Source organism: Homalodisca vitripennis, chromosome 1, assembly GCF_021130785.1.
Source record: "Homalodisca vitripennis isolate AUS2020 chromosome 1, UT_GWSS_2.1, whole genome shotgun sequence".
Lineage (NCBI taxonomy): Eukaryota > Metazoa > Arthropoda > Insecta > Hemiptera > Cicadellidae > Homalodisca > Homalodisca vitripennis.
The window spans coordinates 7,961,445-7,978,927 of record NC_060207.1 but is presented as its reverse complement, the minus strand read 5'-3'; the positions used below and the strand labels follow the sequence as shown (position 1 = coordinate 7,978,927).

The window sequence follows — 17,483 nt, the reverse complement described above, 5'->3', positions numbered from 1 at the left end:
ATCCTTCCGTCGTCAAAAATAACCTCCAAACAAAGAATTTTCTCATTATTTGAATTACGAAAAGACACTGAAAAACGTGTCTGCTGAAAAAGTGTACCATACTAATTGCCCAGAGAATCTATAAAGAATAATCTTAAAATCGGTAAAATAAATAATAATTTTAATTTAAACGATAGAAACGAAGTAAATTTAACATAGGTAAATTACATTAATACAATTATTTAAGACAGCCAATCCTATTTCAAAAGAATTTCTTTGATATTCATTTATGGATCTTATGACTAATATTAGAATACACTTTTTTCATTAATTTTGACTTAATGTGTGTTTTGCTGTATTTCATTGTCTAAATATGAGCAAAATTTAACATTTTAAGGAGAATGCCTTTTCAATGTTTTGCTTTGAAAAATTGCAGTTCTCATCTTAGACTATAAACGAAAACGTATTCTTACTACTTATATTTTTGCTCTTGATTCACACGTTTTTTACTCCATGATTCTCATGCCCTAATCTCTCGATAAGAGATTCCTCGAATTTTGAATTAACATATGATACTATATCCAATGAGTTTTATGTTCATCTTCACCCTTCAGAACTACTGGACACTGGACAGATACATTATAAGGAAAACACAATTGAATGTTTATGACTTCAATGCTTCTAATAGAAAGATTTTATGACGAATTCTTTTACTGTATTTAGATGGGGGTTTTTCCAGTTATTGTTGGAAGATCACATAGAAGACAAAATACTCACTCAGCAGAAGGCAACAGACAGTTATTGCATTCTGAAAGGTGGCCTGCGCTTTATGAGTAAATTCTAAATCCATGGTTGTAAATATTTGTTTGTTATTGTTATAACAAAAAGTTTACTGGAAATAAATCAAGATAGTAATAATTATTGCTATTGTGACTGCGCCGGCCTTATAGTCGCAGTATAGTTTACTGTTTTTTAATAAGTTGGTGATAAGTAAACAAACTCTTGATTGATCTTTTTATTGCTTTAGAGCACTAGTCAATGATAAATAAAATTGTCGACTGCAAAACAAGGTTATAAATATATATCAAGTAAATATTAAATAACAAGAACAAGTATATTCTAGTTCCTTTAGGAAAAATTATTAAAACCATAATATAAGTTAACCTAAAAGTAATCATCCTTTTGGATGTTTTTAACATTAAGATTTGTATGATATACATGTGCATTAACAGTGTGGTTATATTAAAGTGAATGGAAATGAACATTTTGTGTTGATTAGCTAAGTTTGAACAATGCCATACAATAGATTGTGATAGCCTATTAGTGTATTGAAAGAAACCAAATTATTTTATTATAAACAAGATTGATTCTAAGCTGAAAGTTGGCAACAGTGGTATAAAATATCAAGGATCTGAAACGGTTTGAAACTTAATGAAATTTTATATGCCAATATATTGAGTTAAAAATTACTTCTAATCTAGCCTTCAGTTTAAAAGCGAGATTTATATTGTTACTAAGTCTAAACTGTAGCCTATAGGGATTACTCTCATGTAAATGAACCACAGTTGTTATTTATTTCTTTTCAATATAATTTAGGTACTAACTTACATAGGCTAACATAATTTTCACTCTTTTCAAAAATCTAATTGATAGGCTATATCGTTAAAAAATAAACAGTACATGCTTACTTTATTATATTAGGAAACTAGTTTTAATTTAAATGTAACAAGCTTAAGTTAGTTAACTATAGACGAATATTTCGTAACTAACACATTTTAAGTTGGGGATTTTGAACATTTTCCATCTATTATCAATAATGGCATTTCTTCATCGAGCTTTATTCACATGGTTCTTATTATTGGTTTTTCTCATTCTCTTAGTACTTCGACTTGATAATAGAATACAATGGAACTGGTTTATTGTGTTTATCCCCCTTTGGTTTTATGAATGTATCCTGTTAATATGTGTTTTCTTTAATCTCATGTCACATTGTAAAAATGGCATTGATAGATTCTCAAATCTTGTTCAAAGAAAAATCCTATGTTTAACTGTTATAGTTCTTAAAATGGCTTCTCAAATGACTTGTTGTTTGAAGTTGGAAAATGCAACCATGAATATATCAATGTTCTATGTAATGGCTCCTGTATGGATAATTCTGCCTCTTTTGCTTGTAGACGTTTTCTTCACTCTGATTAAAAGAAGTCGTAACAGTTATTGCTGACTTTAGGTAATTTTTTCTGTTTTTCTGATTTTATAAATTTATGATTTTTATAAATTTATCACATATCCTTTGGTAAGGAATTCTTTGTATATGATTTTATAATTTAATGTTACACTTTTCAGGTAAAACGTTTTAATTTTTTATCTTTAATTTTAATTGATCAACTTGGGTATTTCAACCTGTTGACGAGTGTGGACACCATCATGACGGCCACAGCTGAGCGCGTATTTGACTCTTAACAGACAACTGGGTCGAATAAAGTCACGCCAATCTCTTAAATGCAGAATAGATCTATACATTATTACCACTAGGTACTTCAACAAAACAGAGCTAGAATTTGTAATGAGATTATCATTAACTTAGTAAGTTCATTAGGTGTCATATAAATTCATCAGTAAGGTCAGTAGTTCTAAATGTTGGCTTATGAACAAATCTTGTAGCTTACTTTCCGATATGAAACCAAATGGCAAAACAATACCAACTTGTGTGAAAATGTTTTGACGCATTCATAAGACATTGAAAAATCATCTATTGGATGCCAGGTTCTAATTTGAAACAGTTTTGTATGGTTAATTTAAGTAAACTTTTCATCCAATTTTCAATTGATGATCATTAAAATATAAATTTAATAAATTGTATATACAGGGCTTGATTTTAGGTGGAACATCATTCTGGAACTTCCAACGAAGGGAATCAGATCTCCCCCACACGCTCTGTAGGTTACAGTTGTAATATCTAATTGTTTATAAATTAGATATTAGAACTGTAACCAATTTTATATATACAAATGGAACATAGCAAGAGAAATATACAATTTTATTTTGAATCTGGTAGGCCTACATTTATATGAAAAGTATTAAAATCATAAACTGTAACTGCTACTTCAGGGTGGTCTCTATCAATTTTAGTGATTCATTAATCTGGAGATCAGCAGCAGTATCAGGAGCAATTTATACCAGTGCTAGTGATAAAACACTGCTGCTAGTCTTATAAGATTTAAATGTCCCCAGAAGAATTTCAGCTCCTTAGACATTCTTGCATTTGAATCAAAATAACAGACTGGCATTTAATAAAATATTGCAATATGCAGGATTACATTGTTTGAAAACGTGCGTAGTGGGCACAAAACACAAAACTGATCAGCCATATTGGTATCTGTATGGAGGTGATAAACTAAAGAAACAAGTGTACATGAACGGAGTGGTGTGATGCTGAGTTAGCAGGATACTTACAGTCTTTTAGTTATGCAATAATCATAGAATTATTTTTTTTAATGTTATACTCAACTGACTGACAGTAGGGGCATGCAGTTTGAAAAATTAATTCTTTGTATGTAATGAATTGAATAGATACATAAAATCTGTTCTGAGATTAATTTAAAACTAACTAGACGTCTCATTCTGATTAATATTCTTGAGTTTGATCATTTACTTGATAGTGTCCATCTAATACGGCGACTGGAGGAGAGGCTCAGAGGATATAGAAAAGATTGTTAGGCATTTTCATTATCACCTACTAGCTGTTGTGATATATACAGTCAATTCAGGTATAAAGTTACATAGGTTTTCAGGAAAAATTTCCATAGATTATTTAATTACTGACTATGGGAGCAAAGAAGAGTCCTGGCTTAACAGGCTGTACATATAAAAATTTGTTACATTTATAGTTTGGCGGGTGATTTATGCATATCTGACTATTACCTTACGATGAAATTGTTTTCAATCGATAATTTGCTTGATGCGTTATTTGTTGATATAAGCAAATAAGAGCTGATAATATATTAATGACAAATATTTAAAGTTCTGTTAATTTATATTTTGTTGTAACTGTTTATTAGTAGCCTATATCAGAAACACAAGTAGCAAAGTTCCAGTTTAACAAGTAGCAGTCCTACTGTGAAATGGAGTTTGAGTATGTTGAGCACCTCCAATTAGGTTTCAGCCATGTTCTAGGGCTCTTCTTTAATCTAAGAAACTGATATTCTTAAAATTGTAAACAAGGTACCGTACTACAAATGACAAATATATTAACAAGCAATTTTCAGTTGACAGGTTTTGACAGTTTGTTAATTGTTTTACTAAAAAAGAAAACTATGTTTATAACTTCTTATTTTTCTATGTTAAAGAATCACTGATATTTCAGGATTCTAATATTAAAATTTTAATACAAACTATTCTGGTTTGAAAACCTCAATATATCAGTGCTGTCCTGAATGTGTGTTGTTGGTCTAACTACAATAATATAGTGCTATGAAATTTATTTGTTTCACTTAAATAATCATGTTTTTTATTTATAGAGGAAAATTAAATTAAGAGGGGTATCCAGAAAGAAGATTACATTTCACTCTGTATTGAATTATTTTGATGCCTGGGCATTTCTCCGGTCAGTGGCTATCCAGCCGTGCTAGTGAGAGGTTAATGTCGCTTCCTGTTTTTTGACAATAGCAGTTTAAAATGCGTGATGCAATTGAGAATACCACGAGTTGTGAAGTGCGGTCGGTAATACGGTTTTGTTGGCTAAGCACAATTAACCAATTGAGATTTATTGCCAACTCTGTGAAGTTTATTAGAACATTGTGATTACTGAAGGTGGAGTGCGTCAGTGGTGCATTAGGTTTTAAAATGGCCGAGGTAATGTGCATGATGACCAACAAAAAGTGGATGGTCAAGCATTGTAACCAGTGAAATTATCTCTAAAGTCGATGAGAAGATTAAAGAAGACTGCCGATTCACAATAACGGAACTCTCACTTAGTTTTCCTCAAATTTCAAGGAGTTTGTTACACGTAAGTCTTAACAGAAACCCATAAAATCAGTGTATGGCTGTTTTCATTGACATTTTTGGAAAAAGATGGTGACTCGCTGCATGATCGAATCATTACAGGAGACGAGACTTAGGTAAAACATGTAAATTGCGAACAAATGGCTTCCACAGCAGCGCTATGACGATGACATGGGACTGCGGGACGGTGTGACTACCTGGTTGAAGTGTCAGGCGATAGAATTTTATAACTAGTTCACCGATATTATAAGTGCCTAAATTTGTATGGTGGTGACTATGTTTAAAAAATAGTATTTAGTGCCACTTTCAAATTTTTATAATAAAATTTTTTCTTTTGCTTTGTTTTTATTTATATAAAAACGTAATCTAATTTCTGGATACCCCTCGTATATATTGATTCAAATCCAATTCTGAAATATCAGTATCATATCAAGGCAAATCAGATTTATTTTAAGTCTTAATACAAATGGACTAGAATACAAAGAAAATCCTATATAATCAGATTTAGTAGATGAATATAGTTGTAAGGGGTTGCTGGCTCTTTTAAATCTGTTAGTGTTTATGCTATATTCAAATACTGTACATAGGCTCAACATTTTTCATCTGGATTAAATGATGTCATGAATTAAACTCATCAGAACTTGAACCATATTACGAGTTTTTTTACTGATTTTAAACCAAACAGTTGTACTGAAGATTTAAATGCTAAATATGATTCGTTTTGATGTGCTTTCATACTCAATGATTTATATATTTTTGAGAGACTGTGTATAATAATTTGTAATTTTGAGTCAGGAACTATAGATTAAATACTTTTTTACTCACAACCATTAAAGAATAAAATACTGTATTCTATTACAGAGGTGATTATCCCAGTGTGTACTGGATTTTGTTTCAATAAATTAATATTGGTTTGGTTTGATTTATGTTAATTAAACATCATATTGTAGGTAATGAAAATTTTTCTGTATTGTTATATTTTTATTTTGCCAACAAAAATATATATTGTGTGCACATTTATTTTTAGCTGTTACTTAATGAACTGCAATTGACTTATGTAAACCCTGAGGAAAAAGAGCTATGGCATTGAGGTTAATTTTAAGTAATAGACTTCAGAGTTTTACCTCGAAAAGAATGTACCAGCCTTTTCTACACATGAGAAGTTTGGTTAAATGCAACACCTCATTGTATCAGTCAGATGTGTGGATGAGTTATTCTACCTTTCAACATTACTGGGATGGAAGTTACAAACTCGTAAATTCCAACACTTTGACTGGCAACCAATCTGTCCGTCACTATGCCAAATCAAGGGACAAGAAAAAAAGTGATAAAGGTCAGTATATTTTATGTTAGGTCCTAAAATTTCCATGCCCAATATTGGTAGTTTTGCTGTGCTACTTTGGAGGACAACGATAAGACTTGTGTTATATTAATATATGGATATTCAATTTGAATGTTGAGGTAGCTCCAGTTCACCTTCCTCTTAGTTTAGTCTGGAATCTGATGCTATCACAGAAGACTCCTGGGATTTGGAGTTATTTTCGTCTAAAGAGATTCAAAAAATTACACTCAATTGTGCATCTCTCGTACAATAAGAATATACCTCTTCATCTAGATTACACTATATTTTGTAGTCTGTGTCTCCAATGTTGAAACAATGTAAAGTCCATTTTCAGCTTCTTTGCCAACAACCTTTTTTGGGTCTCTTAAGTCGAAGATGACTATTCCAGGAGTCAAGTCTGTGACAGCGTAAGATTCCAGACGGTGCACTAAGAGGAAGGTGAACTGGAGCTACACTCAACATTCACAGTGGATCAACACTTCCCACCACAGCTACTTTATGAGGGTTTTTAGTTTGTGGTAAAGCTGAAGGGAGACACTCGTTTGTCTACACAATTAACCCTATGATTTCTGTATGCCTGTACTAAGATGGTCAAATCCGCTTTGCATATAACTACCAAGTCCGTGTTTATATTTTCCAGTAGTTGCTTGATCACTCGGTGCCTCATTTGTAAACTGATAAAACACTGGAGACCCTAGCAGTGTTTGCTTGAACTAAAATAATTTGACAGTAACATTGTTTCATTGTGTACTGCACTATTGATTTAACTGTGAAATTGTTACTGACACATGTGTTTGTATTCATTTTATCCAATCAAAGCTGAATATTATTCTATTAGAGTTTTGTAAATTCGTATGTTGGTGTTTGGTTGGGTTTTGTTTCGCGTTTCGACTGATATGACAGGAACTGGTAGAAATAATGATGAATATTGTTTAGAGCAGTGTGAATTATCTGAGGAATTATTTTTATTTACATAACTATTAGTGTGCATACGCAAATAATTACTCTAGTTCTAACATTAAATGTAAACATATGCATTTCTTTATTTCGTGTACAGTGCAATTTAATGTTTTGTTAACAAAATTAACGTCACGTTTTGATGATCATAAAAAAAACCTGGAACGTAAATTACAGCAAAGTCAATAATGTAGTTCTTAAGGGGATTCTGGACTCAGACATATCTTTTTTTTAGTTTTTGATGAAAGAAGACTTTTAGTATTTTTTAAACATTGATTGGGTTCAGAAACCCCACATTAAGTGGTGGAAGGACGTATAAATACCATACGTACCATTTTATAATTTTTTATTCAGCAAAATGTAACACTTTTTTAATATTGATATAACTCGACTAATATTTCACCTAACACCTTCAAATTTGTGTCATTTTGTAACCATGGATACTATCTAAATTTTTGGGTATTTGTTTGACCATACCATGCATATATTATTTTTTAACCAGGTTGAAAATAGTTTTAAAAAATTTTTTATTAGCACACATTATAAACCAATTTTTATTTTAAAATCTACTAATGCTAGACACTTAATTATACCCAAAAAGTTGCTTTATATAATCAAGAACATGAATTAAAAATTTCAGCTTGATATCTTGTTTATTACCTGAGTTATTCAAATCTATTCTTCACAAAACGCTGTAAAATGTGATTTTCGGAAAATGACATTTAAGGTTTTGTTAGTTTTTTTAAAGAAACAAACTGAAGAAAATAAACATAAACTAACCTATATAAATTTAATTCAATAAACAATAATTTTCTACCATTATCACTAACAACAATACTTTCTTACCATAGGCCTACTGTATACTGAAAATAATTTTTCATTTACATAAGAAACCATTTGTAGTATCACTAGATAAAGAAATACGACGTTTTCCAATATATAATTTTTTATTTCGTGCAAGGCCTTTCTGAATCAAAGATTCCATCATCAGGCACTTCAGATGATGGAATCTTTGATTCAGAAAGGCCTTGCACGAAATAAAAAATTATATATTGGAAAACGTCGTATTTCTTTATCTAGTGATACTACAATAACTAGTTTTTCCAATGCTCCAAGATTCTACATAAGAAACCATGTTTATTTGCTTAGAGTGGAAAGTAACATTATTTTAGAACAAGATAAACAAACACATAGATTATATGCCTCAAAACTCTCCAGCTCCATACATCTGTCCTTCTTTTTCTTTAATCCCCTCCTCTTCTTCCAAATAAAAATAAAGAAGAATATACTGCAATAATAATCTTGAGTGTAACTAGGAACAACTGTCAAAACAATAACATTATAGTACACAGTTTTTTTTTCTTTCTGATCTATGACAGCTGACAGAGAATAAATACAAACTTCAAAGGCATGTAAAATAAACAATGTATATTAGTAGCCATACTATAATATGTGCATAGATAATAATATTAGAGGATTTTTCAGTGGGCAAGAAATAGCTAACTTTGTTGCCGCTGACGCCCGTGTAGTACCTAATGAAAATTTAATTTTTCTTTAGGAAATAAGGTCCAAAAACACTAAAACCTAATTTTTTCTTGTAGAGAAATGTCCAGGGAGCAAAAATAAATAATAATAAAAAAATGTAATAATTTGACATTTTTGGCCAAATGTGTGTCCAGAATCCCCTTAAAGAATTTTAAAACTTTCAAATCTATTTACTTTTTAGAGAGACTATACAAGTAAAGTGTGAACATAGCAAAAATGTAATGGATAAGACTAAATAAAGTTAAATCATAATAAAATTGAAGCATAAAACAAACTATATTATAATATGAAATACCACTTCTGAAACAATGAATTAACAAAAGTAAAACATATTTCTACTGTGTTCAGCCCTTAATTGTTTGATTTACATTTGCATTGCGATTTTGTTTTTCATTTTATGAAGCACTTTCAAATATAAATAATTTAAAATAATTTTGACCATTAATTGTAATTTATTATGGTTATAAATTTGTCATGCTCACTCTGGTGAATTTTTTTTATTAATTTATTGTTTGATCAATATCTTTATAATGAGTTAAATTATAATAGTTAAATAATTAAAATTTAAATATTAGCTGATAAATGTTAGGTAATCCTTGGTCTGTTTGTGCAAATGTTCACAGATCTTTGATGTTACACAGATCTCTCTGCGCGTCTTGTCACATGTTTACAAGATTAATGTGTAAAAATAAAGTACTTATCAAACATAATCTATCGAATGTCCACAGTACTTGACTTTTGAGCTGTTGGATTACATCATTACAACTATTACATAGTTAATGTAAGCTAAAATGTTATATTAAATATTTACCGAACTTTTGTAAATATACAAATACAGCATCTTAAGATTTTGGCAGTTTCAAAGCACGTAAATAATTGTATTGTGTAACCAAAATGAGAATAATTTATTAAATTGCTGTTGTTTTATAGGTCACAAGAAGAAAGTTCAAATTAATGAAGAATTACTTGCCGAGGTAATCAATGTTTCGGCCATGCAAGAACAAATGCTAGGTGCAATTGAGAAGCTAAAAAATGATTTTGTCAAAAACTTGTCATTGCGGTCAACATCAGGTAAGGTTTCTCCTATATCATAAAGATACTTAAGAAATCTCTTTTCTTTTTACCTTGTACAGGAGAGACTCTAAGTTAATCTGTCCGCTTCATGAGCTACTGGCCTGTGTGAAAATCATTTAAAACAATAAAAATATAAAGAGTATAATAGATTACAATTGTATACCGACGTACAACATTTTATTACTTATTACAATATATTTTTGCTGACCAACTAAAAGTTGCATATACTGTAATTAAACTTTGTACATATTTTCAAAATATAACTAATCATCAATCAACAACTCATCAAAAGATTGATACAGAAGTGAAGTCCGTTAAAACACTGTTAGACAGAAGGCCGTCATTAATTATGACAGCAGAAATGAAGGAAATCTTACCAAGACTAGTTGACATTAGAGGTTTAAACTTCCCGAAGTTTCTTGTAACATTTCTAGAATCTGCAGTGATCCATTCCTTTTTTTAACACTCTTCTCAGACTTGATTATTCTGTATATCACAGTTGTTTTTTGTACTGGGTTCATCATTGAAATTTTATTTTTATGACTTTAAATTTTAAATAATTACTGAACCATTCTATTTGTTATACTTCAGTTATTTACATCCAAACCTTATTCAACCTATTTGTAAGGAGATATTACGAAGAAGATTAACTCTTTACCTTCCTTCATCTCCAAACTCTTCCTTATTCTCAATTATGTGGTGTTTTCAGGTTTGAGCTGATACAGTTAGATAAGCTTAGATTATTATTAGACCTTTTATAAATCATGCTTTATTAATTTTGATTGGTTATGATATTTGATGCCCGTTATTAGGTTCTATTGAAACACTTCCAATAACGTTTGAGGGCAAAGAATATATTCTGCAGGATCTCGCCCAAGTTGTGCGCAAGAACCCAAAAACTGTGGTTATCAACATGGCCGCTTTTCCCCAAGCCATCCCCACTGTGGTTCAGGCCATCAGCAAGTCCGGGATGAATTTAAACCCACAACAAGATGGTACTTCACTTTTTATTCCAATTCCAAAGTAAGATTGGTTTTAGTTTTAAAATTAAGAATGTTTTCACTAACAATGTATGTATACATTTCCACATAGTAGTGCATGGAGAATATGTTCTGCTTCTAATTTTTGTTCACATCCAACCAATTAGGTCACCATAGTCTTTTGGATTTGGGTTATGAATTTTAAGAAGTACAACGGCTAGACAATGTATCAATTTTAGTCAATGTTTTAAAATGATCTTATTAATAAAAAGCATAATATATATATATATATCTTGGATTTTTGGGTTTTGTTCATAAAAATATTAACCCATTGAAAGGCGCAGCATGTGCTCTGTCAGTGAACCAGAGGCTTAAAATCGCGCTTAGAGTATGTCCTTAGTTCTGTTATGTTGTATTTTTGTCATCTCTATTGCATTTGAATGCTCTCAGATAGGTTTGGTATTTTGTCGTTTTCATAGTAATTCAAATAACATCGAGTGGATTGAGCTAAGGTGTGTATATTTGGTCTGTTATCTATCTTTTGTTTTTAAATGGTGATTTTTTGTGTGTTTCAATTATAAATCAGAACTTGAGAGACTATTATTGTAGAGTGAAATTGATGTATGTATAGCAATAGCGATAATTATCTTTGAGAAGATAACATCTAGTTTGAGTTTGTCCCCAAATACTCAAGCTACTCTTCAGTCTGCACACGAAGACGTTCACTCTGTTGATCCTGATCCTAGTGTTACACTATTTTCACCAGAACACTGGTACTTAAGTGTATTTGTTGATCCTGATCCTGGTGTTACACTATTTTCACCAGAACACTGGTACTTAAGTGCATTTGTTAATCCTGATCCTGGTGTTACACTATTTTCATTGTGTATTTATTCTTATAATGATTAACAATCTGTTTCACTAATAGTACAGAACCTTATCATTATCAGATAAAAGTTGTTATTTGTAGGCACAAAATTAGTACCAGGGCAGTTTATCTCTAACACAGAATGGTGGGGTTTAAATAGTTCATATAAAAATAATAAGGAAATTTCGAGATGTTGTATTGTTGTGTGTATTCCTGTTTGCATCCAACCCAACATTTTGTTTGGCAACTGTTGTAACTACAATATTTGTTTCATTGTTGTTGGAGTGTGTTTAATGCGTATTATGTTTTCTAAGAAAGGAAAAGCAAAGTGTGTGTTGTTGCTGGTTGAATTGAAGTTCGTAACTTCAGTTCAACTTCAATACGACGTTGATTCACACAATTCAAAAAACTGGATCACTTGTAAAGCAGAGATCAACTGGTAGACCAAGAATATCAGATGAATCGGTTTCAACTAATTAGACAAAGCTTACAGTTTGGCATTCCAAAAATAACAATTCACAAAGTGTTATGTTAAAGACTAAACTTGCACACATATAGAATCAAGCTATTACAGGTATTTAAACCTGATGATTGTGTAAAACGTGTCAATTTTGTTGTTTAAGTGATGAAAACTAATTTTTTTTAAATGATATAATTTTTACAGATGAATCTACATTTCATATTAATAATGGGTGTGTTAACAAACACAATTCACACATATAGGGTACTCAAAATCTACATGAAATCTTTGAAAGACCAAATGACTCAGTTAAAGTGATTATTTAATGTTGTCTTATAAATAATCATGATTAGGTTGTTTCTTCTTTGCAGAAAATACAATTAATAGAATTGAGAGAGAGAGAGAGAGAATATCTTTATTTCACAATCCTAATTGTCGTAGCTTATCTCTATTTTATGAATAAACAACATTCACTATAAGTAATTCTGTTCATTTAAATCATATTCAAAACCCAACACTATTCTTTTATGAAAACTCTATACTTAACATCTAGCTGAGTTTGATCTCTAGAACTGCTTTATTTCTTATACCATAACTGTTCTGTTAAATGTGTTAATAAAAGCTTAGGTATTTGTTTTGATTTGATTGTAGACTATGTATTTTTTAAATGTGCTATGTTGTTTATTTAGAGTTACCAAAGAACACAGAGAATCTTTATCCAAAAATGCCAAAGCATTATTCATAAAATGCCGGGATGGTATAAAAGATTCACAGAACAAATTCATAAAAGCTGTAAAAATCAAAGAGAAAGATGGTCTTTCCCAGGATACAGCGAATGAGATCACGAATTACGTAAGTTGGTAACAATATCTAACCAAACTAAATTATTTAAGCAAAAAAATATTGTGTTATGCAATTTTTAATCTTAAATTTTGGGAACAATCATAGTTGCATTTCTCAAATTTTTTCACTGTATTTATGTGAATTAAAGCAAATAGCTTGTTGTCTGCATTATAACCACAAATATAATAAGAGAATCAAGAATAATATTCTTGTACATTCCCGTAAGTAATTTGAAAACAAGTTCTTTAAAACTAAACTAATGCATTGTCTAGCACAGCGGTTCCCAAAAGGTGGTCCGCGGACCCCTAGGGGTCCGTAAAGCTCGTTAAGGGGGTCCGCAGCGAGGTGGTATAAAATAAAAAAAAACTTTCTATTAAAAGTTATTCTATAATTTTGATTTTTTTAAAGTGTTAAATATAACACTAAACAGATATTTTAGGTATGCGAGTAAATACGATCAGCGTAGTTTGTAAGTCCATAATGTGAACTGTGACAAGCTTATAGAGACATCATTACTGGGCGAGTGACGGAGCGATAGTACGAGAGTGAGCGGCGAATGACGCTGATATACATTTCCCCACCGGTTTGTCAGCCATGGCATTGACCCTGCTCCCCACTACGCGCCGTCGCCGACACTCGCAGTCGCTCACGTGATCTCTCAGAATAGATTCAGTTGTACTGTGTTGTACGTTCAGTGGTAATCAGTGTTGTTGTCTGTTGATAATTGCATTTATGTAACAACAGTTTATTTAATAATAGTTGGTCGGTTTAGTTTAGTGTTTAGTAGCCAAAAGTAACAATGGATCGTTGGTTAATTAGTGCCAAGTTAAAAAGGCCAATATCTGACGTGGAAAAGGAAGAGCATCCTTCATGTAGTACTGCTATGGTCGATGAAGTGCCCAGCTGTGAACAGCCCTGTACTAGCTTAAGAAGCGTGAGTAAAAAATTAGGTACCAGTAAAAAAATAAGAAAATACAATAATGAATATTTGGAATTAGGTTTTACATATATTGGTACTGAAGATAATCCAAAGCCACAGTGCGTTATTTGTTTAGAAGTTTTGTCAAATGAAGGCATGAAACCTACTAAATTGCGACGTCACCTTGAAACAAAACATCCTGAATCTAAAACTAAGTCAGTAGAGTTTTTCAACCTAAAGCTAAACGAGTTAAAAAAATCTAAAAATATAATTAAAAAAGGTATTGTAGGTCTAAATGTCAATGAAAATGCAACATTAGCTTCTTACCAGGTTGCTGAGCTTATTGCAACTTCTGGCAAGGCACACACAATAGCAGAAGAACTTATTATCCCTGCTGCTGTAAAAATGTGCAGAATTGTGCTTGGAGATCAAGCAGCTAAAATGATCAGCTCAATTCCATTATCGAACAATACAGTTCAAAGGCGAATAACAGATATGTCTGAAAATATCCAATACAATTTATTTATGAAAATATCTAATAGCGACATTTTTGCCTTGCAAATAGATGAAAGCACGGATATATCCAAGAAAGCTACTATGCTAGTTTTTGTCAGATTTATTTTCGAACATCAATGTTATGAAGATTTTTTGTTCTCTTGTGAACTTATGCATACAAAAGGTGAAGATATTTTTAATGCTATTGATAAGTTTTTTTCCCAACACAATATTAAGTGGGATAAATGTGTTTCTATTACAAGTGATGGTGCTGGAGCTATGTCTGGCTACAAAACAGGATTATTGGGCATATTACAAAAAGTCGCACCACATGTCCAATGGACTCATTGTTGCATCCACAGGGAAGCACTGGCAGCGAAAAATATGCCAGTAACACTTAAGACTACCTGTGATGAAGTTGTTAAGATAATTAATTTCATTAAATCACGCCCCCTACAATCCAGGCTGTTTGAAGCGTTATGCAGAGACATGCAGAGTGAGCATATTCAGCTCTTGTTACACACCGAGATTAGGTGGCTCTCTCGGGGAAAGGTACTTGAGCGGTTTTTTGAACTCAGAGATGAGGTTTGTGTTTTTCTCCTGGAAACACAATTTTCTTATCAACTGAACGATTTTAATTGGCTATGTAAGGTTGCTTACCTATCAGATATTTTTGGACACTTAAATGAATTAAATTTAAGTTTGCAAGGATTTTATGTGGATATATTCAGAGTGGAGGACAAGATTGCAGCAATGAAACAAAAATTTGAACTTTGGTCCAGAAGAGTTGAAAAAAAATCATTTACAAACTTCCGATTACTACAAATGTTTTTAGAATCTAACCAGGAGCAGTTATCAGAAAATGTCAGAGAAGAAATATCGGCCCACCTTAAGACTTTAGCAACATCATTGAAAGAGTATTTTCCAGAACCAGATTCTAAGAACAGTTGGATAAGAGATCCCTTTACTACTATGGACATTGAAGAACTAAATTTAATTGAAAAAGAACAAGACCAACTCATTGATTTATCAAGCAATGGCACCCTTAAAAGTACCTACAAGGACGAAACACTCATGGAGTTTTGGTTGATAGTGCAGCGAGACCACAAGGAGTTAGCTTTTAAAGCCTTAAAACATTATATACAATTTTGCACAACATACAAATGTGAACAGGCGTTCTCCACATTATGCTATATGAAAAACAAATATCGGAATCGTCTCAATGTGCATGACGATTTTCGTTTAAAGGTCTCAAACTTGCGACCTGATATGAAAGAAATTCTGGACAAAAAAGATAGATTTCATCTTTCACACTAGGACTAATCAAAATCATATAAAAAAGTGAAAAAAATCTTTTAAACAATTCATAATATTATAAAATTAAATTGATAACAATTTAAATTATGTAAAATAAAATTATGTAATGTAAAATAAAATTTCATCTTTTTTAAATTTAATGTGTGCCCACTTATTTGTTTCCTAGCTAGGCAAACGAACGTTTTTGGCATTTGTTTTAATACTTTAAAAAAAATATTGGAAAATAATGTAAACACAAGAGTGCAATAATTACTTTTCAGTTTATGCTGTATCCATCGTTGGTATATATCCAGTAAGTATAAATAATATAAATATATTACAAGTACATTATGATTATATATTTATATATATATATATATATATATATATATATATATATATATATATATACATATATATCCGTTTGTTTAAGTTATTAATAAATACCCACTTACCATACATTCAAAATTATTTTTAGGGGTCCCCAATGGTTTGAGTTATTTTCAGGGGGTCCTCAACTCGTTAGAATTTTGGGAACCGCTGGTCTAGCAGACTTACTTTTTTATTCTTACTTTGAGTTCTATTCAATTCATAATAGATAAGTAACTGTAACTTACAAAATATTATGTAATTATAATGGTATTTTTTTATTTTTTATTGATGAATTGTTAAATAATTATATTGCATTTTTAGAATTTAAAGGTATTGTGTTTGATCTAATGTAGTTTCAACGATTTGCAACTGTGTTGCTTTTCATTGTGTATGGCATCTTTGCTGTGCTTAATGTGAATGTTTTAGAATATTTTACCTGTTAAATGTAGTGCATAAGTACTCACAGCAGTGTGAATAGTATACATATTTTGGAATGAACCAGGATCTTAATGAACTCGTAATATAATTCTAATATTACTGATTGCAGTAATTGTTATTCATACTGGTATTAGTTTTTGATAACAATAATTCATTTGTGTATGTTACAATCAATGAAAAAATGTATGATTTTGTTATTTTTTTCAGATTACACAAGTGGCGACAGACCATATCTCCACAGCAGAGAAAATGTTAGAAGCAAAGCAACAAGAGTTGTTAAATGAGGCATAGCCTTAACAAAAGACTGTTGTCATCAAGAAACTTTAGGTGTACATGTCAATAAACTTTATTTATAATTGAGTTATGTTTATCCCTATTACTTTTCATGTAAAGGTAACATATCCTACTCGGTACTGTTTCTCTTACACTACATTATTGAAGTGTACAACTTTAAGTTTAAATTGAGGCTCCTATTTACCCGCCTACAATCATGAATGTGCCAACTGACCAACACACTCACAATTGAAAAATCAAAGGCCCTAAATACCTTTATGTCTAAGCTTCAACTCCTGTTAAGTCACATAGTTAGAGCTTACATGCCATTTGTATTTCCTACAAAAACTTGCCAATGTTGTTATAAATCAAAATTACAGTGTTTGCCACACATTCTTGCTAGGTCACATTCTTGAAAATGAAACAAATGAGCACATCTCTTATATGAAAGGGGTGCCACAGAACTCTCACAAGTATTTCTTCACCAGTTAGATCAGGGGTTCCCAAACTTTTTTGTACCACGCCCCCTCTGGTTATTTGGAGACCCCCCACGCCCCCCTACACATATCAATAATTGTACGTATGGTGAAAATTTAAACAAGTATTACATGAAAAAACGAATATAATAATTGATACAAAAT

The 17,483-nt window shown here is 31.2% G+C and overlaps 1 protein-coding gene across 6 annotated transcripts; it reads left to right on the top strand.

Annotated features, from left to right (window-relative positions):
* The first annotated feature begins 639 nt into the window (after positions 1-639).
* LOC124356917 (ribosome-recycling factor, mitochondrial-like) lies at positions 640-16,929 on the top strand. 6 transcript variants are annotated; one of them, XM_046808245.1, is made up of 6 exons: positions 640-794; positions 6,008-6,313; positions 9,755-9,895; positions 10,711-10,921; positions 12,896-13,058; positions 16,777-16,929. In XM_046808245.1, exons 2-6 carry the CDS (start codon positions 6,061-6,063, stop codon positions 16,858-16,860), a joined length of 852 nt encoding a protein of 283 aa, XP_046664201.1. In that variant the 5' UTR covers positions 640-794; positions 6,008-6,060; the 3' UTR covers positions 16,861-16,929. The 6 variants fall into 6 exon arrangements, with proteins under 6 accessions (XP_046664201.1, XP_046664193.1, XP_046664176.1 ...); XM_046808237.1 differs by having other exon boundaries at positions 653-830; XM_046808220.1 differs by lacking the exon at positions 640-794 and adding an exon at positions 837-1,049.
* Positions 16,930-17,483: the final 554 nt, after the last annotated feature.